At 41.9% G+C, this 26,898-nt stretch overlaps 1 protein-coding gene across 1 annotated transcript in view; it reads left to right on the top strand.

Annotated features, from left to right (window-relative positions):
- MEI1 (meiotic double-stranded break formation protein 1) overlaps positions 1–26,631 on the top strand; it is a 31,760-nt gene extending 5,129 nt beyond the window's left edge. The window contains exons 5-26 of the mRNA XM_088676612.1: positions 67–166; positions 750–884; positions 1,181–1,295; positions 2,493–2,584; positions 4,883–5,024; positions 6,254–6,365; positions 7,864–7,924; positions 8,237–8,334; positions 9,836–10,010; positions 10,114–10,261; positions 11,431–11,715; positions 12,974–13,139; positions 14,250–14,354; positions 15,109–15,219; positions 16,744–16,925; positions 18,191–18,272; positions 19,406–19,596; positions 20,706–20,787; positions 22,102–22,208; positions 23,686–23,817; positions 25,053–25,162; positions 26,405–26,631. Coding sequence (XP_088532738.1) covers positions 67–166; positions 750–884; positions 1,181–1,295; positions 2,493–2,584; positions 4,883–5,024; positions 6,254–6,365; positions 7,864–7,924; positions 8,237–8,334; positions 9,836–10,010; positions 10,114–10,261; positions 11,431–11,715; positions 12,974–13,139; positions 14,250–14,354; positions 15,109–15,219; positions 16,744–16,925; positions 18,191–18,272; positions 19,406–19,596; positions 20,706–20,787; positions 22,102–22,208; positions 23,686–23,817; positions 25,053–25,162; positions 26,405–26,450 — 2,777 coding nt within the window. The 3' untranslated portion in view covers positions 26,451–26,631. The remainder of the gene's footprint in view (positions 1–66; positions 167–749; positions 885–1,180; positions 1,296–2,492; positions 2,585–4,882; positions 5,025–6,253; positions 6,366–7,863; positions 7,925–8,236; positions 8,335–9,835; positions 10,011–10,113; positions 10,262–11,430; positions 11,716–12,973; positions 13,140–14,249; positions 14,355–15,108; positions 15,220–16,743; positions 16,926–18,190; positions 18,273–19,405; positions 19,597–20,705; positions 20,788–22,101; positions 22,209–23,685; positions 23,818–25,052; positions 25,163–26,404) is intronic.
- Positions 26,632–26,898: the final 267 nt, after the last annotated feature.

Here is a 26,898-nt window from a genome sequence, read left to right as displayed (position 1 = left end):
CTACTTCACTATAGGAACCCCCTTCATGGATTGGGGCTTCCTTAAATATTTTTGACTTTATTCCAGGCATTGAACCTGTTTTAAGGAGCCTGAAAGAAATCTTGCATCTCAATAATGTGGAATTGCAAAAGCAGGGGCTTCTGCTTTTTACTGAAATTTTAAAATGGTAAGAGATTTCAAAGTTCTAGGTTGTCTTTAATTTGCAAAATTAGTGGGGGAGCACCTTCCATGAATGATTTTTTTTTGGGGGGGGGGGAGGTTTTAGGTGAAAGGGATGTATCCAGGGTATATTCTCATAAGCGATAACACACTGTCCACTAGCTTGCTTGTGATTTTTTTTTAAGTGGATTTTTTTTATCCCGGTCTCCATTTGTATTAGACATGGAATTGTATACTGTATATACATGCACAAATATTTATTGTTGCTGTGTTTATTGTTAAATTGCTTTGCTATGTTTTATGTGAAGCGATTCACTAAATAAATAAATGTGCAATTTTGGCAATGAAGTCACAGCTTAACTGTTTGTTCCTGTATGTATTTTGTAGCAAAGGCCTTCATGTTGTTCATACAAAGCAAGTTTAGGATTATTATTGAGAAACTGTTACCAATAATATAATTTAAAGCTTAAGACCAAATCCCAACTGAGCAGTAACCGATAAAGAATTTATTGCTATACTGGTGTGCATGTGACAGCCATTCCATAGGAGGCTATGATTTAAAGATTTGATCTGCATTTCTTCTTTTTCAGGCAGCCAGCAGAAATCAAATTATTTACAAATACATCTGTCTTTAAAGATGCAGTTAGTGTTCTTCTAGAGGCTTTAAACTGTCCTGTTCTTGAAGTAGCAGCTGAAGCTGTGAAAGCTGTAGCTGCAATATTGAGGTATGTAGCAAACAATTTGGTGAACTTTTTTTTTGGTAGCTGGACGGCCAGGTTAGTCCTTTCTTGCACTCTTGATTTTGCTGACGTCTGGACCGCCATGTTAGCCCTGTCTCCCCTGAGGTTTGCTTCCAAATTACTTTAAGGTTACCAGATTTTTTTCAATGAATCCAGGGACACTTTTCAACTTCCTACTAAATAGATGGATTTTGTCAAGGGACTGGTTTGTAAATCCGGGGGCTGTCCCCGGGAAACGGTGACGCCTGATAACCTATCTTGTCTTACTCTTTTTGCTGCAGAAAGGATCATGTGACCATCCCACCCGTACTATACAAAGAGTTACAGAAGCTGGTTGAAGGTGTATTAAAGCGGTGTAGTGATCTTCCACTGCCAATTCTTAATAGGAGGCTCATGGTTAGTCATTTACTGTTGTGTTTTTATTCTGATTGGCAGGTAATGTGGGCCAGATGTGTGATGAAGTCCTCTCTTTATGCTCCCCCCCCCAAACAATGGTGGGATTCTGGCAGTCCTTCCCATGAAAAACCCTCCTCTCATGTTAGCAAACTTGTTGCTATGCTTGAGATAGTTGATCTGCCGCACTCCTTTCCGAAGGGTGTTCTTTGAATCTTTTTGATATTTGGGACTGAATTTTCCACTTGGATTTCCTCATAGGACTAACCTGGTAACGTACTTGCAAACAGCAGGCATTTAAAAGAAAGCTGGTCCAAATAATGGGACGGCAAAACGTGTTTTCAACAAAGTTTAAAATATATAAATAGAGAAATGAATAAATTTTTGCCTTATAATGTAGCCCAAAGTCAGGAGTACTATACTGGGGATCGCAGAGACGGTTACAAAGTGTCTTGATGGAGAAGAAACAAATTCTTGTCGTTCCAAAATACAAGAATGAGTGACACCCTCTGAACATGCACCTGATGTTTACCTGCTTTCCAGAACATTGTGAACATGTGCAGCCAAATCCTATTTGTATTTACTTGGAAGTATCGTTTACAGAGTTCAGTTGGAGTTCCTCTACAGTAGATGTGTAAATATTGCAACCTTAATTGCAATACCACACATGTACTTAGGATAGGATGAGCAATTCACAAAATGTGACTTTATGTGCATGTTGCAGAGACATTACGCAAGTATTGCAAGTATATGTGCAGTGCAGAGGCACATTTTCAGAATCAAGGGGTCAGTTTGCAATGACATTAAAACAGAAAGAGGCTAATCTCTAGGAGAACTTAGTTTTATTCTCTCCTGTTTTTATAGTGTGATAGAATTGCTACTTTTATCTATAATGTGCTGTAACCCAAACACTTGGGAGTTACGAAAACTTCTATTGTTATTTATTGTTGACTAGAAAAGAGGGAAATTCTCTTCTGCCTTTTTCAGTACAAGAAGCTGGTGCATCTGCTGAGCAAAAATTAACAGTGACTCATGATAGCAAAAGAGAAGAAATGGATGAGCAGCCTTAGTGTTTCAGACAATTAGAGGGCTTTTCAAGCTAACGTTTGGTGACTGCAATTGTTAATTTAACTTGATATTCTGGTGGCATGAAGTAGAAGGTCCATAAGAAAGTCTTTTTCTCTCATCTCAATGTCACAGGGTCAACCAGGCAGCAGACATCAGAACAAAACAGTTTCACAGCAGGGACAGTTCCTGCAGAGTGCTTTAGAAAGCTTCAGAAATGCTTGTAGGTGAGGAAGCTCTGTCTGTCTTTGGCCTAAGAACATTTAAGAGAGATCAGATAGCAATTTGTTCACGACTTTTTGAAATTGTAGGGGAGATGCACAAAGCTTGCCTCTCTGACTGAGGATACCGTGTTTCCCCTTTTTTAATACGTAGTCAGAAAGTAAGCCATGGGAGGGTTTTTCTAGAAGTAAGATAAGTAAGACGTACCCCGAAAGTAAGCCACCATTGTTCCTGTCACCTCCTCAGCCCCTCCTGGGTGCTCAGGGAGCCAGCGAACCAGCGACAGGCGTGGGGGGAAAACGCGCCTCTCAGCTGATTTCTCCACCGCCTGCTGAGCGCACAGGGAGAGGGGGGGGGAAGCCTCTTCCTGCCCCTCTGGAGCAGGCCTGTCTTTCCTATTGGGGCTACTGGTGCTTTCCTTTTCGACCCTGGGAGGCAGCGAATACATCCAATGGTCAGGGCGCTTTGGGGCGCCCATCTCTCCCCGCCTGCACCTTTTCTCCTCCTTCTGGGCCAGCGCGCGCCCTCTTTTGCTCGCTCCCTGCCTCTCCCGTGACAATAGGCGGCGGCGGCGGCGGCAGCCACAGCCGGCTGCAAGGCAGAGAAGCTAAGCCCAGCGGAGCCAAGGTGCTGTTGAGCGGCTGCGGGCTCCCTTTGGCCGGCCTTCCTTGTGTGCGCCTGGCCGCGATGCGCCTCCCTCCTCCTCCTCCGGCGTAGCAACGGCAGCGGGAGGCTCCTCCTCCTCCGGCAACGGCAGCGGCGGCTCCCGCTCGGGTATGCACCCCTCCAGCCAGCAGCCGGCCAGGCGGCTCCCACAAGGGCTGCAGCGGTGGCTCCACCCGCCTCCCTTTTTCCACCTCCACCACCTCCTCCGCCAGCCAGCCAGCCTCGCCGCCGCTTTTGGGCGCCTGCCTCCGTCCTCCTCCTGCTGCTGCTGCTGCCCAGCTGGGCTCCAGCTGTCACTGCCCAGCCGCCTCCGCGGCCCCCAGGGGCTAGCAGCAGCAACAGCAGTGAGAGGACGAGGATGAGACTGCTGGGTCCCACTGCCTCGAACCGAGTGGCGCTGCTGCGCGCTTTGTTGGGGCTGCAGCAATCGCTGGTTCCAGGCGCCTGCCTCCTATTGCAGCGGCCAGCGTTGCTGCTGCTGGCTCGGTACTCTCCTTCCGCGTGGAAGGATTGCTTTTTTTAAAAAAAAAAAACCAAGATTGCTTAATAAAAAATAGATTGCTTAATAAAAAAAAACCAAGACACCCCCCGAAAATAAGCCATAGGCTTATTTTCTTGAGTAAAATAAATATAAGACGGTGTCTTAAAATGTGGGAAACACGGTATGATTAAAAGGGTATGAACTAGGGTTTCCTGCTTTGCTCTTCTACATTCAAGTAACTCAAAGGCTGATGTATTGGAGATTTACTCTTTGTATGTGCTAAAAATAGGCCTACCAGTAAGCCACCAGGGGTGGGGAGTGGAACCCAGTGGGGCCTTTCAAAGTAGGCTGCCGCACCCAAAGAAGCACCATTTATTTGTTGGTTGTGCTGTGTTTACACTCTACCCATCTTCCCAAAAGTTCATAGCAGTATCCTTAAGATTATATTTGTAACAACTCTGGAATTTAGGGAGGGTTGAGTGCAGGAGTCATACTCACCTCTTCAAAGTGCATGGGAAGTGAGGCAGGAACATACCTGGTGGCCCTGTCCTTTACATGTTCAGTGGAAGATGTGAATGGAACTCTGTGCTTACAAATATATGGCTAATATACAACTGCGTGTCTGTAGAGCTCTGTCTTCTGCTGAATGTGCAGAACTTTGGAGGGGACACTAGGCACAGTCTTGGTTTCTTTCCCCTTTCATGAGTTTGATGAACACATTTTGAAGACGTGAGAAGGGTTCTGCTGGCATAAAGCTCTCTGAGTGGCCATTAATACCAGAGAAGAGATTGAACCTGTGTTTTTACACATTCAAGATCAATATTCTTGCCACCTCATGAGAAGAGAAGACTCCCTGGAAAAGACCCTGATGTTGGGAAAGATTGAGGGCACTAGGAGAAGGGGGGCGACAGAGGACGAGATGGTTGGACAGTATTCTTGAAGCTACGAACATGAGTTTGACCAAACTGCGGGAGGCAGTGCAAGACAGGAGTGCCTGGCGTGCTATGGTCCATGGGGTCACGAAGAGTCGGACACGACTAAACGACTAAACAACAACAATTCTTGCCACAGCGTCAGAGTTTAGGTCCAGCCAGGATGCCGTAGAAACATGATGCAATAGCTTCTGTCTGTCTGACAGTCCTGTGTGTATTTCTAGATTAGCTGTGGAATCACAGAACGACCCTGTGGCTCAGGAGAATTCTTTCACTGCTCCCAACTCGGAGAACGAAGATACACTGAAAAGCTTTTCCGAGTTTCTGCTGAGGATCTCTGACTCTCTTTGCATTCCCATAGTCATGGTAGGGTTTCCTTTTACCCCACCCTAGCATCAAGTGGTTCACATATGTTTACAGTGGTGCCTCACTAGACGAATTTAATTCGTTCCACGGGTCTTTTCTTATAACGAAAAATTCGTCTAGCGAATCCCATAGGAATGCATTGAATTTTTTTTGATTTTTTTTTTTTTGCCCATAGGAGCGCATTAATTGAATTTCAATGCATTCCGATGGGAAACCGCAATTCGCTAGACGAATTTTTTATAAAACGAATTTGTCTAGTGAGGCAACCTCCGCTCGAAAAATCCTTTCGTTAAGCGGAAATTTCGTTAAGCAGGGCATTCGTTAAGCGAGGCACCACTGTATATGGAAGCAAGGAACACCGAGTGTTCTCACAGCAGCTAACTAGATGCCTTAGCATGACCTGAGTACACAAGTACTAGGAAAGTGAGCATGATGGAGTTTGTGCCCCATGCAGAAGAGACTGGCCAGTGGAGGCAGTGCTGCTGTGCCCTTCCCTCTACGTCCTGCCCCAATTATTAGGTATGTGGGGAATAAAGAGGAGCATCCAAAGATTAAAAAGGTAAAGGTAAAGGACTCCTGACAGTTAAGCCCAGTCGCAGACGACTCTGGGGTTCCGGCGCTCATCTCGCTTTACAGGCCGAGAGCCGGTGTTTGTCCGCTGACAGTTTTTCCGGGTCATGTGGCCAGCATGACTAAGCCACTTCTGGTGCAATGGAACACTGAAACCAGAGCAGCGCACTAAGAGATTGGGGGGGGGGGGGCTGGCTTGTTTAATCTCACTGTAAACAAGTGGTACAGTGACAATAAAGTATTTCTATTTTTCTACCCTCCTGCCGGAGCGGTACCTATTTATCTACTTGCAATTTTTTGGCATGCTTTCTAATTGCTAGGTTGACAGGAGCTGGGACCGAGCAACGGGAGCTCACCCCGTCGTGGAGATTCAAACTGCCAACCTTCTGATCGGCAAGCCCAAGAGGCTCTGGTTTAGACCACAGCGCCACCTGCGTCCCTTTCCAAAGATTAAATTAAGGCTATTGTCAGAAGTTATTGTAGATCTAGATTCTTGTTACAAGCTGTTTTTGGACAGGAGCTTTCTATTAGACCATGCCCTGTGGTTTGGAGTTATCAAACTTGTCAGGCCTATTAAAAAGATTTCCTCATGTCTTATCTGAGTTGCATGTTATTTCTTTCTGTAAGAGTGAAAGTATATTTGTCCCCTTTCCCTGCAGAAATTTTCAGAAAGAGCTGTCCACCCAGCTCTCATGGAAGTCTTAATTTCGATCCTCAACATCTTATTCAGTGTTATGCCAGACTCATGTAAGAGATTCTCCATGAAGCTGGGTAAGAAAAACTGGAAGAGGCTATTTTCTATATTTCTTTCAGAAGTATATTATTAAGCTGTATAATTCGTTGCTGCTGAATGTTAATATGGCATAAAGCTCAGTAAGAACCCATAACATTAACGAAGCCTCTATTAGAGTAGATGTGTTTTTGAAATGTCTCGTTCTCCAATCAAAATGGAAGTGTTCTTCTGTACCTAGAGTGCCTCCAGGTTGGTGGCTCAGTTCTCCCCAATAATTGGTCTTCTGCTGTAAGCTACATGCAGAATTGAAATTTAGCTATCACACTTCAGGGGATATAGCACTTTGTATGTTTGTGTACATACTGCTTTGTTCCATCCACACTAGTGAATTTGACAAAACCTTGGAGGAAAGGATGGGAAATTGAGTTAAAAATCATAGCCATTTTTTATATTCTATTTAATTTGTACAAATACACTTTTTAAAAGTGTTCTTGCATGATTTATTTAATCATTTTTTAAAGAGGCAGACAAACTGCATTGCAGGGGGTTGTACTAGATGACCCTTGGTGTCTGTACGACTTTACAATTCTATTCTAAGTTTAAAACTAATTAATTAATAATACCATGATGGTAAAATTGTGCCCTCTGGAAGGGCATCATGTCTTTAAACATTTTAAAGATGTGATAAAATGCCTTTTCATTTAAGCACTATTTGCACAAACAAATTTTTAAAAATCTGTTAAGAATGATTTGATTAAAGGCTCATCCACACTTCTGCTTGTCCCGTGAGTGGAAAGCAGGGGTCCATTAGGTTTTCCACTTGTCCCGTGCTTTCCATGCATGGGCACAAGCTATTTTCCATTTGTCCCACCACTTTCCCCAGGAAAACCCACTGTATACCGCTGAATTGGAGTAAACCTCAATCCACAGAAAGCCCAGCTGATGTTTGTTTTAATTCAGCAGAAAAAAAATGTTGGTTTCCTCGAGGGAAACGGCAGGACAAGTGGAAGTGTAGACAAGCCCTCCATGGGGCCAGTTGGAAAGGTAACAATGAAGTCAAGCCAAAATGTAGGTGCTTGTGGACAGGCTCACCTGAATACGTCACTGTGCACTTCAGAACCACACCTTTAAAAAGGCAGAGGAGTACCCGTACCTGCAGAGACTACGGTACTGTTTGGCTCTACCATAAATTTGGATTATCCATGATCTGAGGAAGAAACAAGGAGCATGAGGAAAATGCAGAAGGACAACAATTTGATGACAGTATCATGTAAATGCCCCATAAAAAGTAAATAATTCCATAGTGGCAACTCTGGAATCATCTCTAATGACGCTTGTAAATGTCAGCGAGACATCGTGAGACATGAAATCATGTTTAGTATGTAGAGAATCCTTTAGAATATTCAGAGCCTTGAAATTATTGTTGCCTTGGCTTGTGTAAGGCTTAGCTAGGTACTCTTCAGATTCTCTTAAGATTGTATCATTGAAAATCCTAACTCAAACATTTTGTGTGAGCACAGTTATCCTTCCCTCTAGCATCTTCATCTTTCATCCAACTGAACCTGGAGCTGAAGGCCAAATTCTGCACTGCACAAAGGTATTAAATTGGGATAGTAAAACTAATTCTCACGCTCAGATCTCTTAAAACATTTCTCTTCATTCCCCATGTTAACCTCTAGACATTCTAATAGATTTGTAATGTTGACCCCTAGACATGAGATTTATGATTTTCATAGAGCAGACAGGTTAATTTTGGATGTTCTGGAAATGGCAAATAAAGCCTACAATTAACTACTGCCTTAAGGCTTGGTGACTTCAAAGCTAATGATATTAATAAACTAGAGATGGTGTCTTGACCAAGTCTGCACCTCCAGTTTCTCATTTTGCATAATTTATTTTCTCTTTCAAGTAATCCTGGTTTGAATCATGCTTGTTCAAGCTTCCTGCATAGCATATGCCTCAATCTTCATTCATCCTCAAAGAAGCTGGAGGATTCTTCCCAAGAGGGCAAGTTTGATAAAGTGATTTCTTTGTGTGTGGTGTGTCTTTGAACCTGGCAGCAAACAGCTGGGTCTGGGAACAGAAATGGTGGCAAAAGGTTTGGGGAAGATGTGCTCTTTGAGTTGGCTACCTACAGTGACATTAGCATGCTGGCAATATAAAAAGATTTACGCTGTGTATACAGGTGAAACTCGGAAAATTTGAATATCATTGAAAAGTGCATTTATTTCAGTAATGCAACTTATAACTTTTTCTTTTTCTTTTAATTTTTACGATCACTTTCTTTTGGAAATTCCAAAGTAATAAAACAAATAGTTACAATAATACAAAAATAAACATTGCTATTACATTTCATTAATTACATTCCATTTATAAATGACCCGCCTAACGACAAATAATTACAATTACAACAAATAAAGGCTTGACATATCTTGCTTTGCATGTCATGCATCTATCTCATATACAGTGGTACCTCGACTTACGAAGACGATCCATTCCGCGGCCGTCTTCGTAAGTCGAAGTATTTGGTTGTCGAAGCGCCGCTTCTGCGCATGCGCTGACCACGCATGCCGTTTTGCGCAGGCGCAGAATGCGCGCGCTGCGAAATGACTTCCGGGGTTGTCTACTTTGGAAGTCGAAACCTTCGGAAGTTGACTCGTTCAGTTGTTGAGGTACCACTGTATTGGTTTCACCTTTTAAGTTGCATTACTGAAATAAATGCACTTTTCAATGATATTCTAATTTCCCGAGTTTCACCTGTACATTGCTAGCTTAAAGTGAAGCTAGGTCATTCTTTTTCTCCATTTGGATTGAAGCCGGTTTGGAGGAAAACACATCAAAATGTAGTATTTCTTAAGAATCAACAGGATAGATACAGGACAGATATGGGATTGTGACCAAAAGCCCATCGCTTCCCAAACCAATGATGGGAGCACACTCAATGCAGAGTAAGCAGGGTGTGTGTACACAGCCTTGCAACACCTGCATGGCCCATCCCCCCCCCACCAAATCTTTAAAACAATTGAATGTAATCACTTTCTGGCCAGTGGTCTCATATAAGATAGCATGAGCCAAGGAGCATATTTTATGTTCCTGTCTCTTTTGTGGAGTAAGGTGGAATAGAAGGGCAATATGAGAGAAGCATGGACTATTACAGTGGTACCTCGGGTTACAAACACCTTGGGTTTTAAAGACTTTGGGTTACAGACTCCGCTAACCCAGAAGTAGTACCTCTGGTTAAGAACTTTACCTCAGGATGAGAACAGAAATTACGTGCTGGTGGCGCAGTGGCAACGGGAGGCCCCATTAGCTAAAGTGGTAACTCAGGTTAAGAACAGACCTCCGGAACGAATTAAGTTCGTAACCAGTGGTACCAGTGTATTATCAATATTTCTTTTGGGGGTAGGGGGGTAAACAGACATTGGGCTTCTGTGCCCCCCAGCTTTTTATTTTGTGTTTGTGTGCTGCTGCCATTTTCATGCCCTTTTCTGATTGCCTTTATTTTTAGTGCATGACCTATCAGAACTTTTGCAAAAGAGTCTGCCACAGTTGAACTTCGGGATACAGGAAAGCCTCAGCCTCTTATCTGAGACCCCAGAATCTTTCTGTTTAGATGAAACTCTTCGTAGTCACCAGTATAGTCTCCTGCTTCTTTTCTACTTTGCTTTTAGTCAAGGAGACAAGTAAGTGAAGTGACTGGAACGGGGGGTGGGGGGTGGGATCAGTAGGTGAGATCAATCCACTTAACTTAAAAAACAAACCAAAATCAAACCCTCTTGCTCTCAGATTTGTTCCAGAAACAGAGCTTTTCTCAGCTATAAGAAGTTTCCTCCTGTCAATCCAAGACCAAGGAGACTGTCCACCCCCATATGTCTTCAAAGCTGTTTTGTACCTTCTGGCAATCTGTCAAGACAAGACCGAAGCTTTAGACTTGGTAATCACTGCTTCCAAGAGCAGCTTTTAGAAACTACACCGTCACATTTCTGAAAGTTTGTTATTGATGTTCCTTTCCAGACAATTAAAAGTCACTGTTTTGTTCCCTTAGTACTAGTATCCAGGATACAGCACCAGCAGCACAATATCTCATCTACTTTCTCATGAGAAAGTAGCCTTGCTATAGGAGAATAGCCATCATTCATTTTGGAATTATTATTATTTTTGTAAATACATCTGGATTTGTACTCGTCTTCTGGTTTTGTGTAGTGTTGTAGTGTAGGACCCATCTAGCAAGGAGAAAACGCCTCCTGAATACGTTTGTGGAATAGTGAGACAGTACAGGAATACAGTATTGGATGTCTACTGTGTTAGATACCTGTTCCAGTGCTGTAGTAACACATTCAGAAGTGAGAGTGTAAAACGAGTGTACAGGAGGCACCAAAAACACTAAAAGAAACGAGGCAAGCCTTTGCAAAAAGATAGTGAGAGGATTGTCCCCACCCACAAGTACAGTACTGTCATAAATTGTATCCAGAATGTGCTGTTTATATTTGGAAAATACATAGCTGTTTACTTTGGTTCTAGTATTCAAAGTATTATAGGAGGCAGTTTTTAATTTTTAAAGAAATGTGCATGTGATGATATTTATTAATGAAAATGGTACTGTCTGTTTGTGAAGCTGTTGACTTCAATATGCTTTCATAGTACTATTCCCCTTGTATAGATGAATATAATGTTGAAATTCTTCCTGTTATAATGACTTTTAGGAGGATTATGTTCCTCATAAGAGGGACTATAAATGTAAAAGGTAAAGGTAAAGGGACCCCTGACCATTAGGTCCAGTCGTGACCGACTCTGGGGTTGCGGCGCTCATCTCGCGTTATTGGCCGAGGGAGCCGGCGTACAGCTTCCAGGTCATGTGGCCAGCATGACTAAGCCGCTTCTGGCAAACCAGAGCAGCGCATGGAAATGCCGTTTACCTTCCCGCTGTAGTGGTACCTATTACTTGCACTTTGACGTGCTTTCGAACTGCTAGGTTGGCAGGAGCTGGGACTGAGCAACGGGAGCTCACCCCATCGCGGGGATTCGAACCACCAACCTTCTGATCGGCAAGCCCTAGGCTTGTTTTGACTTTTCTTATTTCCCCTTCCAACTTTCCAAATCCAGGCTTCGCTCTCTGCTATAAGGAGGATCCTGGATAGTATATCTGATCTGAGCCTGGTGTATGTCCATCATCCTCTGCTCCTCAATTTTTTTTTACGCTATCCTGAATTTATGGGAAGATTTGGTCACCGCATCCTTCATCTATGGCTTTCCTGTGAAGACTACAGCCACACTGAATCTGAAGATACCGACAAAAGACTCTCTGCTGGCTTTTCTGACTCCTTAAACAACTTTAACAGTTTGCTTTGCATGCTGAAGGGCAATCCCAGTACTTTACTTGTCTTGCTGGTATGTGATATTTTTTTAAAAAATCAATACAAGATCGCCTTGTAGAAATACTTAGATTGCCTACATGGATTCCATGTGTTGGAAAATCTGTTCGTTTTCATCATCATCACCATCACCATCATTAAATATCACACACATTTAAAGCAGAAAAGAAGCATGCCTCAGGTTTTGTTTACTTAGAATGACGTTCATTGGAGACTGTGGTGTTTGTGATGTATGGTTTTATTTGTACATACAGGCTGAACATAAGATGGAAGGGTTTGCAGCATCAACACTCTTAACAGATCTAGCCATAACTTTGTTTTTTGTTGTTAAAAAAAGTCATACCAAAATACTTGCAAATATTGATACACAATAATGTTATAAAGCCTTTCATACATGCAATATTATCCATACTTATTAGAATTTAGTATTCCATAAATTTAATTAATATTCCTCAAACTGGAATTCCTTTCATATCTACAAAAAAACCCTTTTAATTCTTCTTCCTTGTCTTTCTCCATCTTTAGTCCAGTAAATTAACTTAGCCAGTTTAATCAGTGCTCAACTTTCCAAGTTATTATTTGGGGGTCTTCCTCCTTTTTCCAATTACAGGCTATTCATATTTTAGCTGACACGAATAGAATATAAATCAGTCCTTTTTCCTTCTTAAAAACCTAATAACACTTATGAGATAGAATCATAGAATTGTAGATTTGGAAGGGACCCTGGGGGGGGGTCATTTATTCCAACCCCCTGGAATGTAGAAATACTGCCCACAGCCGTCCCTGGGTGCCTCCCATCACTCCTCTTCATCCAGTCAGGCCCTTGTTTGTGCTACTGGCTTCAACAGACAAGAAACACATTCTAATGACCTTAATTGTGCATTATACAAACATACAAATAATTTTGATCTTAATGGTTTTAAGATGTGTCGCTAATTTGACTGCATCGCAGCAGAGCCACCCAGTTTTCTCCTGGTGGGTGGGGGCTGTGCTTGACTGCACCTTGGCTTTCATTTTAAATAGTTAGGCTACAAGAATTATTTTTGTAATTCAGACTTTAATTGTAGCACAACCTGTTGATTAAAAAAGTACTTCATTTGAATATCTGCATTGCTATGATGTGTCATGCATCCAGGTTAGTATGATAGCTTGAAGATTTTGGAATTTGGCTTCTAAGTAGAGGTCCAGATCAGTCTCTGTGCCATAACCATAGAGAGCAGCAGCAGCAGCAGCAACATCCACTTAAACTGGGCCTGATCTGCTTTTCTTCTCAGGATCTAGTCTGCGTTGGCACCAATGAAGTAGCCCACAAAGTCCTCATTACCCTGAAGGCCTTCCTGAAAATAGATGAAAATGTCCACGTCTGTGACCTTCTTCGAAGCCAATTTCTACAGATTCTGCAGAATCTTCTTGTAGAAAACAATTCCAGTATTTTGCAAGGTGAGTGACAGACCTGCCTTAAGTGCAGGAAGCTGTGGTTGGGTACCAAATACCCTCAAGTACAGTCATACCTCGGGTTAAGTACGCTTCAGGTTGAGTACTTTCAATTTAAGTACTCCACAGACCCATCTGGAACGGATCAATCCACCTTCCATTACTTTTAATGGGAAAGTTCGCTTCAGGTTAAGTACGCTTCAGGTTAAGTACGGACTTCCTGAACCAATTAAGTACTTAACCTGAGGTACCACTGTAATTTAAATGCTGCCCACAGGAAATCTTGGGTCAAGTATTTCCCTGTTCCTATGTGTCAGAGCAAGACAATATTTTAGGGAAATCTAACAGAGGAATTTGGGAATTTTTCAAACCATAACTGCAAGTTTAACCCTTAGCCATGCCTGCTAATGTCTCTTCACCTAATTTGCTTATTTGGTGGGTTTCTCTCTCTGAGAAAAGCCTACTATTTGCCACACAGAGGGTTCATAAATGGTGCCCCTGGACATGACGTCATCATCCCTGTTGTGAAATAAGTGGTGGCTCTTCCTCCATTATACTACATGGTTCTTCCTTCTTGATTGGGATAGGAATTGTCAGATATGTGATGAATTAGCACTGACACAGTTTTTATCAAACAAACATGTTTTACACCCATCAGTTGGGCCAGCACTATGTTTGATTCAGGGCAGACATTGAAGTCTTTACTAAGAGCACATCTGTTTGCAGGGCAAAACATGTTGATCACTGTGCATCCTTGATCATCTGATATGCAGCATGCCATATGTTAGTGTATATCAGCGTCCTTCTGATGCAAAATCAGCTGACCCTCTGCTGTAATGCAACACAGCCTTAGAGTCAGTCTCACGTTCTGATTTGAAATGGTACATGTTGTTTAGGACAGCCCACGGCATCCTGTTACTTTAATTATAGCTTTTCACTGCTTCTAAAAGGACATAATGACTCGTTAGCTCTCCAGATTAAAAAAATTGGTTTCTGTCTCTGACAAAGAAGGTGTTCACCATGTACACAGAAGATAGTTCCTGCAGCACTTGTTTGTTTTATCAGTTTTTGTTGTCTAGAGGCCATTAAGTAATTTTCTTTTATGTTTCTTTTTAGTCAACCAGGCCCAGCCCCTTTTATTGAACCTCCTCTTCCTGGTTCAACTCAGGCATGCGACTGAAAGAGAGCTGGACAGCACAGATTTCAGATTGCTTCATCTGGGTGAGCTTCTGAATTTGTTCAGTCTGGATCTTTGGTTTAGAGATGAGAATATTTTATCTGGTGCATCTTAGTTGACGGGCCTAATAGCTACAGTGTGGTGTTGTGGCTAGAGTGCCAGATTAGGGTAAAAGAAATTCAGGTTCAAATTCCCATTCAGGGACTAAACTCACTGGGTGACTTTGGGTGAGACATTTATCTATTTGTCTAATCTCAGGGAGCTTTCTGTAAGGATAAAATAGGGATAAATAACTCTGAGCCACTCTGAGCTCCCTGGAAGATTTATAGATTTATTTATTATTGCATTTATTTCCCACTTTTTTCTCCAAGGAGCTCAAAGTGGCATACGTGGTTCTCCCTGCTGGTTTCACAGATCCTAGTCCAACATTCTAACCACTAGGCCACTCTGGCTATGTGTCAGCTTTCGCCCGGTTTTCTACATTCCCTGTAGTGTTTCTGATGGTAGCAACAGTATCCTGCTTTAACCTCCAAAATGTATGCTGGTGAGGAGTTGTAACATATATCCTACAGTAATTATGATGCACAGCTGTGGCAATATTTATTTCAGGATTTCTTGTGTTCTGCTTTGAAGCCAGATGGATTTTGTCAGAGTCTGTGAATTGCATTGCACGCTAATTTGACTGGCGGTCTGAGCAGGTGTAGCTGTTTTCGTATCGAGCCTCCCCCCCCCCCAAATATTTAGCATATTGGAATTTGAAAAAAGATGAAAATTATATTGAGGATTTCTATCACACAGTCAGCAATTTGTCTGGAAAATGCAGCCCAACAGACCATGAAATTCTGCACCCGTCCCTCAACTACCTGTATTGGAGCCTTCAGCAGACAACACCAGCCAGCCAGAAAACAGGTAAAAAGTGAAAAATGGATTCTAACTGCCCACTCCCCCTTCAACCTTATTATTAATTAAATTTGTGTACTGCCCTATACCCGCAGATCTCAGGCCTGTCCCTACTGGAGCACTGTTGCTGTTTGAATCTACATTTTCCCCATTTGAATTCAGCCACTGTAGTATACACATGTGCAAACTGAGTTTGTCCCCCTTGTCTGAAATCACAGTTTCTCTGGTCCATACTAGTAGGTGTTTAGGGTTGCCAGACTCAATAGAGGACAGGACTTCTGTGCCTTTAATTGCCCTGCTCTCTTTTGAGTCTGGAAACCTTAAAGAGAAACCAGCAGACCCTTTGTTTAATTTCCAAGCAAAGGGTCTGCTGGTTTCTCTTTAAGGTTTCCAGACTCAAAAGAGAGCAGGGCAATTAAAGGCACAGAAGTCCTGTCCTCTATTGAGTCTGGCAACCCTATAGGTGTTGGAGCCATGTGCAGAGAAGAAAGGAGGAGGCCCCAGGGCTCCATCTTGTAAAAGCTTGAGGGAAGCAGAAGGAGTGGGAAGTTCCTGGAGTCCCCTCCCCCATTCCCTGCCAGTGACAGGGTGGGAGGAGAGAGAAGAAGGGAGGGGCATCGCACCTTCAGGAAACCTGCCCCCACACAATGAGGAGCATGTTCCATATGGCCAAATACATGGCAGGAGCGGTGGGAGGGCTGCAGCCTCTGATGAGATTATTTAGCCAAGTCGCTGCAGTTTAGCAAGAAAGTATGGAAGCTACTGAAGGTCCAGCCACACACCCAACTTCCCACCCAGCATAAATCCCTCCCCCAAAGTGAAGAAGTGGAATGAATATGCTGTAGGCAGCTGGTTGTGATGGAAGGCAGGAGGGGGATATCCTTCTTAGAGGCTGTGCCTGGGGCCTTTCTTTGAATGCAGTGCAGATGCCAGAACCTCCGTCTTTCAACATGTAACTATGAGGACTGCTAAAGACATGGCATGACAGGAGAAAAGGCTATTTAAAAAGACCTCTCTCCTACTTGTTCATTTTGCACATATATCTCATTAAGTTACTTTCTATTTAAAATAGGTATAGAGCACAAACTTAATTGTGATTTCCACTACATGATGCAAATCTACAGGAGCCCTTGTAAGGGACACGGGGTGGACATTGAACATCAATTTTCTGACATGCTGGGGCATTTGTTCCTTCACTGGCATTAAAAATTCTGAATATTTTGTTTGCCTCTCTTGTGCAAAAAAGGGGGAGGACAGTCACATGTATATATATAATCAAGAGCCTATTTGTACTTAACAAGCATCGTTCGGTATTACATTGGTTAGTAAAGGTAATACGCATGTAGTTAAAATATATTATTTGATAGTCCAAGAATCTCAGGGTTGTGGTGGACTTGGGGCAGAAAAGGACGGTGCCCTTTAATTTCAGTAGCTGCTCATGACTGGCCCTTCCTGGTGTTCTTGGTACCGTAGCTACTGCCTTTCTGCTGCGCCTGTTTCACATGGCTTGTTAGACCCTTTCTTCCTTTACAGTGGTGGCTATGTTATTTTCCAACACACCTTTGCTAGAGCTACTTGAGAAAATTATCCATCTCACTTGGTTGCCAGCCTGTTCTTCTGAACCTGCTTTGCCCTCATCCAGTGAAGCACTTCTCTGCTCTGCTTGGCTGCTGATTTCTTCTCTCTTGACTCAACAACATATTTACAATACAGAGGTTAGAAATACTGTAAAACTTGTGCATTAGAAAGTACAAATAAAAATTACTGCTTTTATTCATAGGCACAATGCACAAAGTTTAAGCATTATTAACTTCTTATTATTGGTTCCCTAAATCTATTGTATTAATTAACTGTAGTCCCAGTCTGAAAGTTCATATTGGTTTATTAAGCTGAGATAATAATTAGCCTTTGGTCTGCATAGGCAGCCCTTTGCTCCCCTCTTTGCAATTTGATCAATCAAACCAGGAGGTCTCTAACTAGCCATTGTTTTCTTTTTCATCGAAAATGATGGTTGTGAGTTTTGAAACTACCCAGGACTTAAACAAACTTCAAATTAAGGTTTAGGATTAATAGTTTCCCAGTTCAAATGAAACAGGAAACCATGGTTAATTGGAGACTCGAGAATGTAAGATGAGTGTTGCTAGATGAGACCAGAGATCTATCTGGTCTAACTTCCTGTTCCCACAGTGGCAAACCAAATACCCACAGACAGGATGTGTATGTAATAGCACTCATGCTGGTTTTATTGTTTACGCTGTGAAGGGATTGGTGTATAGCAAAGACCTGGTTCCTATCTTGGCTTAATAATGAACAAAGACATAGTTTATCATCCCCTAGCCTGGGAATAATTTAGCCCAATGGCAAAACCAGCATTTCAAGTCCCAAACCATTTTATTCCGTAAGATAGAGAGGTATTATATGTAAATGAGGCATTACATGAATGGCTTAGAAACAGGTGATATAAGGTCACTGCATTGATATCATATTCAGAACTTAAACTTTAGCTTATCCTGTGTGTGAATTAGGATAATTCCTGATGGTCTCCTGTAGTTGTTTGATGTTGTTCCCTCAGTTTTGGCAAGCACAAAATGTTCAGAATAGATAGATGGATGTGTCTAAAACTCATGAATGTGAGCTAATGTTGTGCCGTTCCCTAATCCTCTGAAGGGGAAACAGCAGTTTAGTAAATGATTAGCCTCATTCATTTTACCAGAGTGTTAATAATGAGGATGACTCAAAAGCAGATTTGCATAGCTGACTGCCTGTGTTCCCTCATTCTGTCTATAATCCCTTAGAAGTCATGGAAGCTCTGTTTAATTCCATAAGTGAATAATACTGGGAATACATTTAATGAGCTGCAGATCCAGTGTCTTTTGAGGTGTTGGTAATAGACGGCTGGACAAAGAAAATTAGCAGCCCGGCTGCTTCCTTCACTCCAGTGGCTCCCATCACCAAACATTTTCTGATTCATTTCTGAAAGGTTGATCATATTATCTGCCTTGACGTGGACCAGGTCTTCAGCGCACTTGCCTTCAAGAGGAAGAAACCCACACTGTTCTTTGGTAGGCTGCATATTTGCCAGCATCAGCTAAGAGAGCACTAAAGGTTGCTTCAGAATTTATAAAAACAGAAGTCACTTTTGCAAAGAAATGTCATAAATCTGGCCTAATGTAGAAATCGCTGGGAAGCTGCAGTCCTTTGTGGTTTCCCAATTTATTTATGTGGGCAGGATCAGGGCATCTTATCTATATGCAGGGGTTGCTCAATTCCTACATGAAACTGTATGTCGTTATTATTATTAAATTTATTGGTTTAATATAATGGTGAACATTCATAAGTAAATATGGAACATCCCCCCCCCCTCTCGAACATGAAACTGTATATTATTAAGCAAAAAACGGAGGAGACTTGGATTTTCCTCCCCTTTGACCTGTTATTCTGTTTCAACATCCCAGACTGTTCTCAGTGGTTGTCTGCCTGAGCACTGATCAAATTTACACACACTTCAACAGTGCTGCATCATCAAATGCTCCCAGGCCATTCACTGGACCCCAAGTGGCTTGAAGATCATAGCAACATTTGAATACACTATAGATCACTAAATAAAAGATGAGGGGGGGGGGAGACTTTCAAACATTAATTTTTATTTTCTGAGAAGGTCAATCATTAAAATGGGTTTTATGTCATTTTCAGATGCAATTTTTTCCCTTTATAATCAAATCAAATTGAATAAAAGTACTTGAAATTAACCCTGCATATATTAGAATTGAACTGATGCCTTCATATGGGTTTAATTGCCTCTCTAAAGTTTATGCAACACTATTCCAGAAAATAAGTCAGCTAACCTATCTTCTTTCCCAAAACAAAATGAAAAGATTAATCCAGGCATTCACATGCAGAGGCCTGATAGGCCAGAGAACAGTAGATTCAAAAAGAGGTATAAAATATGTTTAGGACAGGAAAGAGTGTGTTTTTGAGATTTTGGGGGATTTTTCTTCTTTTTCTTCTTACATATTCCTTGGGAAGGCTGTGCTAAACATGCTCTGCACATGTAGGATTGGACAATGTACGTAAGTTGCTTAGAGCTACCTGTAAGAAGGGTAACTAGCAAATACAATTGTCATAATGCTAGAATAGTAAATCTTTGTTGCTAATGGTATGGATGTAAAGTACTAATAGATGGTTTTATACCCAGTCAGCATCCTTCAGTTTCTGAGAGCCTTCTTTAGGCAGAACCTCTGTTCCTCCTTTGTGAAGTTTGCTGTCCGGTCTACAGATGAACATGGGAATAAACTGCCACAGTCAAAAGAGGATGCCTCTCTGTGCCCAGTAGCCATGCGGCATGTAGTGCCCTTGGTTATCCGTCTACAGAACCTCCTACTCCAGGTAGAAGTCTAGTGATAATAACTGAAACCATTTTGCCATCAGCAACACTGTTGATCTATTTCAAACACAGAGGAGAAGGCATACAGTCCACTGCCGTTTCACCCACTGTCCTTGTTTGTAGAACTGAACTGTTTCATTATTGAGAGGCTTTTGGGGTCATTATTTAATTTCCAGTGTAGAATAAATATACCGTATTTTTCGCTTCATAAGACACACTTTTTTCCTCCTAAAAAGTAAGAGGAAATGTTGTGTGCTTTATGGAGCGAATGCATGGTCCCTGGAGCCAATTGCCCAGGGGTGAAAAGCAGATCGTGCTTGGTTGTTGTTGTTTTTTTAAAAGAAAGAGCTAAGGGCTAACAAGAGGGAAGGAGGGTGTTTAAAGGAACCCGCTCAGCAGCTAATTGCAAGAGATCAGGGAGGGAGATAAGAGACGCTAGCTCCCTTCCTGGCCCCGGCCCCTTGCCCAGGCATCCATTGTTGTGTTTCCCCAGCTGATATGTGACTGGCTGATTAGATTATCTGTCTGGAAACTGTAGAAATGGCTCCCTTTCCTTTCCTAAAGAAGCTGCAGAACTGTGAGTTGAACCCATAAAAACAGGATTCCCCCCCCCTTGCAAGGTAGGTAAGCTCAACAACTTTGAGCTGATCCTCAAAAATGGAGCTTTCCCCCTTTGCAAAAAAACCTGCACAACTGTGAGCTGATGCTCAAAAAATTGGGGCTTTTCCCATTTGCAAAAGAAGCTGCACAACTTTGAGCCAATCCCAAAAACCAGGGCTTCCCCTTTCCTCCTCTAAAAATTAGGTGCGTCTTTTGGTCAGGTGCGTCTTATGGAGTGAAAAATACGGTAGATCCCAGGACTTTGTCTTTTAAGTACTGTACTGTAGCTTCATACAGCTTAAGTCCCTAACTAGCAACAGCTTACTTCTGCTACCTTACTATAGAGGCTGTCATGCAATCTTAAGAGTTATCTGAGCAAAATTTTGCATTCTTTTGATAGTGGAATGGGGGTAGGGAGCCACTTCTACATCAATTCTAACCTAATAAGTAGTTTTGTTGTGGGATTTGGTGGCAATGATTCATGCCCTCACCCTTTCCTTTATATTTGCAGAAGGACCTTTTGCTATCTCAAACAGTTATTGGCTGTCTTGAAGTCTTGTTGGAATACCTGTATTCAAGGAACCCGATCACTGGTACCCCTTTCAGAATCCTTATATGTGTTCACTTCATTCCTTTGCTTTGCTGTGATTGTCTGCATCTTCACCAGTTGCAGGAGAGATATTTTTTTGTAGCAGGGGAGGGAAGGAGCTGCCCTCTCATTTTCCGGAGTGTTTCTTGCTTTGCCTCAGAGTGTTAGGTGGTTGAGAATGCCCTCTACATAATGGAAAAGCAAAATGTAAGTTTCCAGTTCTAGGAATCTCATTCAGTTCCCAAGAAAACATTGCAAACTCTCTTGCCTATATGGCAGTCTGGGTCAGACCCAACAGGATACGTTCTGGTCAGCCTTTACCAAGCAAAAAGGTGCATTACTAGGACAGAGAGTGTTTGGTAAATTATTCTATGGATTAATGGTAACCAGCAGCATAAGGGTGTCTCTGACAATTGGGTTAGAAAAGCACCTGGGCACAATCTGCACCAAAGCTCCTATCCGAAGATATTCCTGTACTTTTTGCAAATGCAGTTGTTGCTCAGTGATCATGGCGTTGTTCCTTATCACTCAATTCCATGACATCCACCACTGTAATTAGTTTTAATTGCACGAGGAAGTGGGTGGTATTTGAAAGATGTTTTCGTTTTACTCAGTTAAAGTGCATGTGCACCTGTGCAGACAGTCATTTATGCTTAAAATGTGATGTGCTTTCCCCCTTTTCCTCCTTGAAGGCAAACACATGCACCTCTGCATGCCTATTAAATAACTACAGGTAGGGAGGTGTGTCATGTGACCCACCAGAAGCAAGCAAAAAGTGCAAAATAACACTGATATGGATTGTACACTGGTGTAGGGAAGAGTTTTATGGAAGGTTTCATTTAGGTGGATTTGAAATGGTGTGTCAATGACCACTGTGAAAAAGCTTGTTCAGTATTAAGGTGGTGTCATGTGGCGTTTATAATGGTATATTCAGCAGTGAGGTAAAAGTAGCTTTATTGAACAACTTTCATACTATATTTCACATAGATAATATTCCAGGGGTCTAAGCTCAATAATGATAACATAGTCACTTTCCTAGACCTTGCCTTCCCTGAAATTATTATTTCTTTTCCCTGCTTCACTACTCCAGTACATTTTTGTTGTGAATGAATGAATTAGGTAAGAGTTTAAATTATTACCAGCAATATTTTTTGCGGGAGGGGGGGCAGGGAGGTGCAATAGTAAATTTTATCTCCGGAAATTCTTTTTGATGACTTCAAGGAAGTTTCATTCCTTATGAATAAGTATCTTTAGCTAGAATGTTTTCCACTCGGTTGTTTTTTTAAAAGCTAACTGCGATTGCTTTCTACATTTCTAGCATCCCATATTGTCTCACAACCATGGAATAAATTCCTGCTGATCTCACTCCTGGATAGTGTCGATAATTCATTTCTTCACCCAGAAATTCTAAGACTAGTTGCTTTGGTGAGTATGGGGGCTATAAACTGCTATCCTGAAAGTTTCTAGTACAGTGGTACCTCGGTTTATGAACACAATTGGTTCCGGAAGTCTGTTCATGAACTGAAGCGAACTTTCCCATTGAAAGTAATGGAAAGTGGATGAATCCGTTCCAGATGGGTCCGCGGAGTACTCAACCTGAAGCGTACTTAACCCGAAGCATGGGTGTAATTGGTTACGGAAGTCTGTTCATAAACTGAAGCGTTCATAAACTGAAGCGAACTTTCCCATTGAAAGTAATGGAAAGTGGATTAATCCGTTCCAGATGGGTCCGCGGAGTACTCAACCTGAAGCGTACTTAACCCGAAGCATGGGTGTTATTGGTTACGGAAGTCTGTTCATAAACTGAAGCGTTCATAAACAGAAGCGAACTTTCCCATTGAAAGTAATGGAAAGTGAATTAATCCATTCCAGATGGGTCCGCGGCGTTCGTAAACCGAAAATTCGTAAACCGAGGTGTTCGTAAACCGAGGTTCCACTGTATATTGTTAAAGAACACAGTGTATCTGCAGGTATTTATGCTGTGTACATTAAAAATGGGCAACATACAGGCAAATTCTGTAGCCCTGTAGTGTTTGTTAGGGCCAAAACAGGTATAAATAATTGAATTTCCTGATTTTAAAATCAAACAAAAACAATCAGATATAGTTGTGGTTAGCTCTTATTCTGATCAGAGCTGTGGCACTGGAGAGAAGTTATTTGTCCCTTTACTCTGCACTCTTTCCTTGATCAAAATCTCCCCCCGCCAGCTCTCTATAGTGTGTCTTCCACTCCAGAAAAGCAAAAGCAGCTTCAGTGTGCGAGTGGAGTTTTCCACCAGGGAAATGTTGAAGTAGGCAGGATTAAGCGCCGCTTCCCCAGTGCTCTTGCTCGAGTCAAAATTGGAGACCCACTTAGCCGTATTTAAATAAAAAACATTTTTTTTAAAAAAAAGTTGGGGATTTTGTGAACAGGAAGGAAAGATACCCCCCCCCCGGACCAGGGTTAAGGAACCTGTTGACCCTCCAGATGTTGCTGGATTCAAATTCCCATCATCCCTGACCACTGTCCATGCTAGCTGAGGCTTATGGGAGTTCAACAAGACCTGAAGGGTCACAGCCAATTCTTCATCCCTGACATCTCAGGCTCAGCAAGTTCTGCCAAAAAAATGGGGTTGTTTTATGATACCTCTGGAGCATAGGAGCCAATTCCTAGGGGCCGTGGGGGCTTTGGCTCCCACAATAAAATATTTGAGGGGGCCAGCCCCCACAAAGTTGATGGGCATTCCCATTCAAACTGTGTGTGATCAGTTATGCAGGTGGGGTTTACCTGGGCCCCCACAATATTTTATTCAAGTTGGCACCCCTGCTGTGGAGCCAGGGTTTGTATCATACTTGACGAAAGCTGAACTATGGAACTCCATGCCACGAGAAAATAAATTAACTTTCATTACTATGTTTTAAAGTTTATAAGGTTTCAGAGCACTAGAATTATTTCTCCAATTGAAATTGGCCGCATACTTGAAGAAGCAGCTAGTACTAAACTGCCAGAACTTTCTGATGTCACAGTCAGTGCACTTCGCTCCTTTCTTGTTCAGGTGAGCCCTTTGGAAATGATCTAGTAACAATAAGCAGTAACTTGAGAGTGATATCATAAGAATGGTTGTTATGGGTTGTTGTTGTTATTGTTGCTGCTGCCATCATCATCATCATCATTATTGGAAGGTCATTTCACAATACTGTACAGCCCTCACAGAAAATGACCTGAAGGTAAGGCCCATTTTGCTCTTTCAGGTCATTTTCTATGAGAACTGTGCTGTGAAATGATAGAACATCCTTGATAATAGCAGTTTTCTTGAAAGGCAAACCAAGTTGATGGACTATGCCGAAATGGCAAGATTAACTGGGAAGCTCAGAAGTCAAGAAGATAAGAACTTTAACAAGGAATGGAAAATGTTTATAATTTATTTCCAAGACCACTGCAAGCAGGTTAAAACGTTAGCAGGATTTTAACCACACTTGTAAAGTAATAGTATGTATGGATAATTTAGAAGGATTAAAATTTTGGATAAGTATTGATATGCAGTTGTAAATAATATAGTTAGGACCCATGGAAGGGATGGGGGGAAGTTAGGAGATTCAGAGCAATCTCGATATTTGGATTCGTAACTGTTATTTGTTGTATGTTTATGCTTTTTAAAATCAAATTAAAATATTAATTTTTTTAAAAAAGATAACAGCAGTTTTCTTAACTGGTATTGTAAACTGCCCTAGGATATTCATTAGGAAGGTAAAAATAAATACCTTAAATAAGATGCAGTAATTGCTCAATGAGAGTACACTGCATGGTGATTCTGAAATGGTTCTAACAGCTTTAGCAAAAGCCACTTGCTTCAGGCAGCAGATTGCAGAGGGTTTGGTAACTTAAGTCCAGGCATCCCCAAACTGCGGCCCTCCAGATGTTTTGGCCTACAACTCCCATGATCCCTAGCTAACAGGACCAGTGGCCAGGGAAGATGGGAATTGTAGTCCAAAACATCTGGAGGGCCGAAGTTTGGGGATGCCTGATTAAGTCAATTAATTTCATTGGTCTCCTCTGAGTATGACTAATGTTAGATTCCATCTACAGTTACTTATTCCTTAATTTACAGAAGTGCTCTTTCCATGCAACCTTTGTTCCTCTGGTTCAGTACTATAGCACTAAGCCAGCATGGAAAGCTGACATATGGCTATGCCTTTAGCTTTTATTGCTATTGTAGGAAATGAAGGAAAGGGAGATAGGAAGAAACAAACCTGTTAATTATTTCTGTAATACCTTTCACTTTTATGTAAGCTTCAAAGTGGAAAATGTCAGGTGGATTCAACTCAAGCAGCATCTGTTCAGACCTTGCTGGAGAGCCTCCCATCAACAAGCAGGAGTCAGCCGACCTTTCCAGGCATGATGTATCCTTTCAGCAGGATGTGTGCGAAGTTACTAGGGCCGCCATCTGTGTAGGTCTGAGAGGCTGAGACTAGACCGGCTATTTTGTGCCATCCACAGGGAAGAGTATGAATATATTTTCAAAAAGGTAAAAAGAAAACCCTGTCAAAAGTGCCTTTTGCCTTTTCAGCACTTGCACTCAGACAGTAGGATGTAAAGCAGTCAGCATTAGATATAAAGGGTCCAGTTTACTTTAATTACTTAAGTCCTAAATAAAGTATAAAGTCCGGTTTTGAAAAAGGCAACTCTGAAGGCAGGCAAAAGCTTGCTGTTTGCCTTCCTCATTGTTCCATTAATATTCTTCATTGTTCGGAGTAGATTGCAAACAAAGCAGTGCTCTAACTCAGGAATCCCCAAACTGTGGCCCTCCAGATGTTTTGGCCTACAACTCCCATGATCCCTAGCTAACAGGACCAGTGGTCGGGGAAGATGGGAATTGTAGTCCAAAACATCTGGAGGGCTGAAGTTTGGGGGTGCCTGCTCTAACTAGTAATGTTTGCAATGAAGAACAGGGAGTCGGTTTTGTGGCATTGTGCAGAATGTCCATGGGTGCCTCCAGATTACTTTTTTGCATGAGCAATTGAAGTGCATACTGGAACTTTGGGTTTGTGCAGTTTAAATGGATTAATGGGTTCTGTTGCCTTAGCACAGGCAAGGCCAAACTTGGCCCTCCAGATGTTTGGGGACTACAATTCCCATCATACCTGACCACTGGTCCTGTTAGCTAGGGATGATGGGAGTTGTAGTCCCAAAGCATCTGGAGGGCCAAGTTTGGCCATGCCTGCCTTAGCACAAATAATGCGCTTGGGGAAAAAACACAGGGAGGAATTGAACATCATGCTATGTTGACTGTTCAGTCAGGGCATGCTTGTCAGCTTGCCAGATGCAACCACCCCCCTCTCTTCACCTTGTACAGCTGTTCCAGGGGTTCTCCTGATGCACACACCCCAAGTGCGGATGGATATGGAGTGTAAACACTCCATAAGTGTTTTCTGGACATCAAAGTACTGTGTATAGGATAGATTTAGAATACATTCAAAACTTCTGAGCAACTTTAACTTTAAGATATTTTCTGCTCCCTTGCCAACATGTGTTCATATGGCAAATATCTCAGAGTTTTAGGGGAAAGAATAAATGAATACATTTTCTAAGCAGCATATTATCCTTTCAACACTTTATTCTTTCACTCAAGCCTTTGAATTCAGATGTCTTGGAGGAGTGGCAGTTTCTCTCTCACATATCAGAGACTGAAATGAGAAGGCAAACATTACTGAGCAGAGAACATAATGGATAAAGCAACTTGCCGTTATAATTTCTTACCAGCCAAAGGCTTAAAGGAATATAATACAAGTGATTAAAGCCTACAGGAGTGATTTTGTAATCTAGTCAGTAGTTTATGTTTAAACTTGTAAATTAAAAACTTAAAATCTTTTTTTTGTCTGCCTTCGAAATGTGTTAAGCGAAGCATGCATTTCAGAGTTGTTTTCAGCACTGATAAAGAAAAGAATTCGCAGGCACTTCTGATAAATTCCCTAAGTGCTTGACCTCACTAAATAATCTATTTTGCTACTTTACGCATCACCTTCTTAATATTCAGGTGCCATGAATCATTGTTTTGGTTAATGCGAAATGATACCATGTTAAGAGAAAGTTGTGGATGAAGGGTTTTACCATATCTAGCCGAATTCAAAGTCAGCAC

The sequence above is a fragment of the Zootoca vivipara genome, chromosome 9 (assembly GCF_965207765.1).
Source record: "Zootoca vivipara chromosome 9, rZooViv2.hap1.1, whole genome shotgun sequence".
NCBI classification, from domain to species: domain Eukaryota; kingdom Metazoa; phylum Chordata; class Lepidosauria; order Squamata; family Lacertidae; genus Zootoca; species Zootoca vivipara.
The sequence above is the reverse complement of the archived record's forward strand: the minus strand, read 5'-3'. Positions and strand labels throughout refer to the sequence as shown.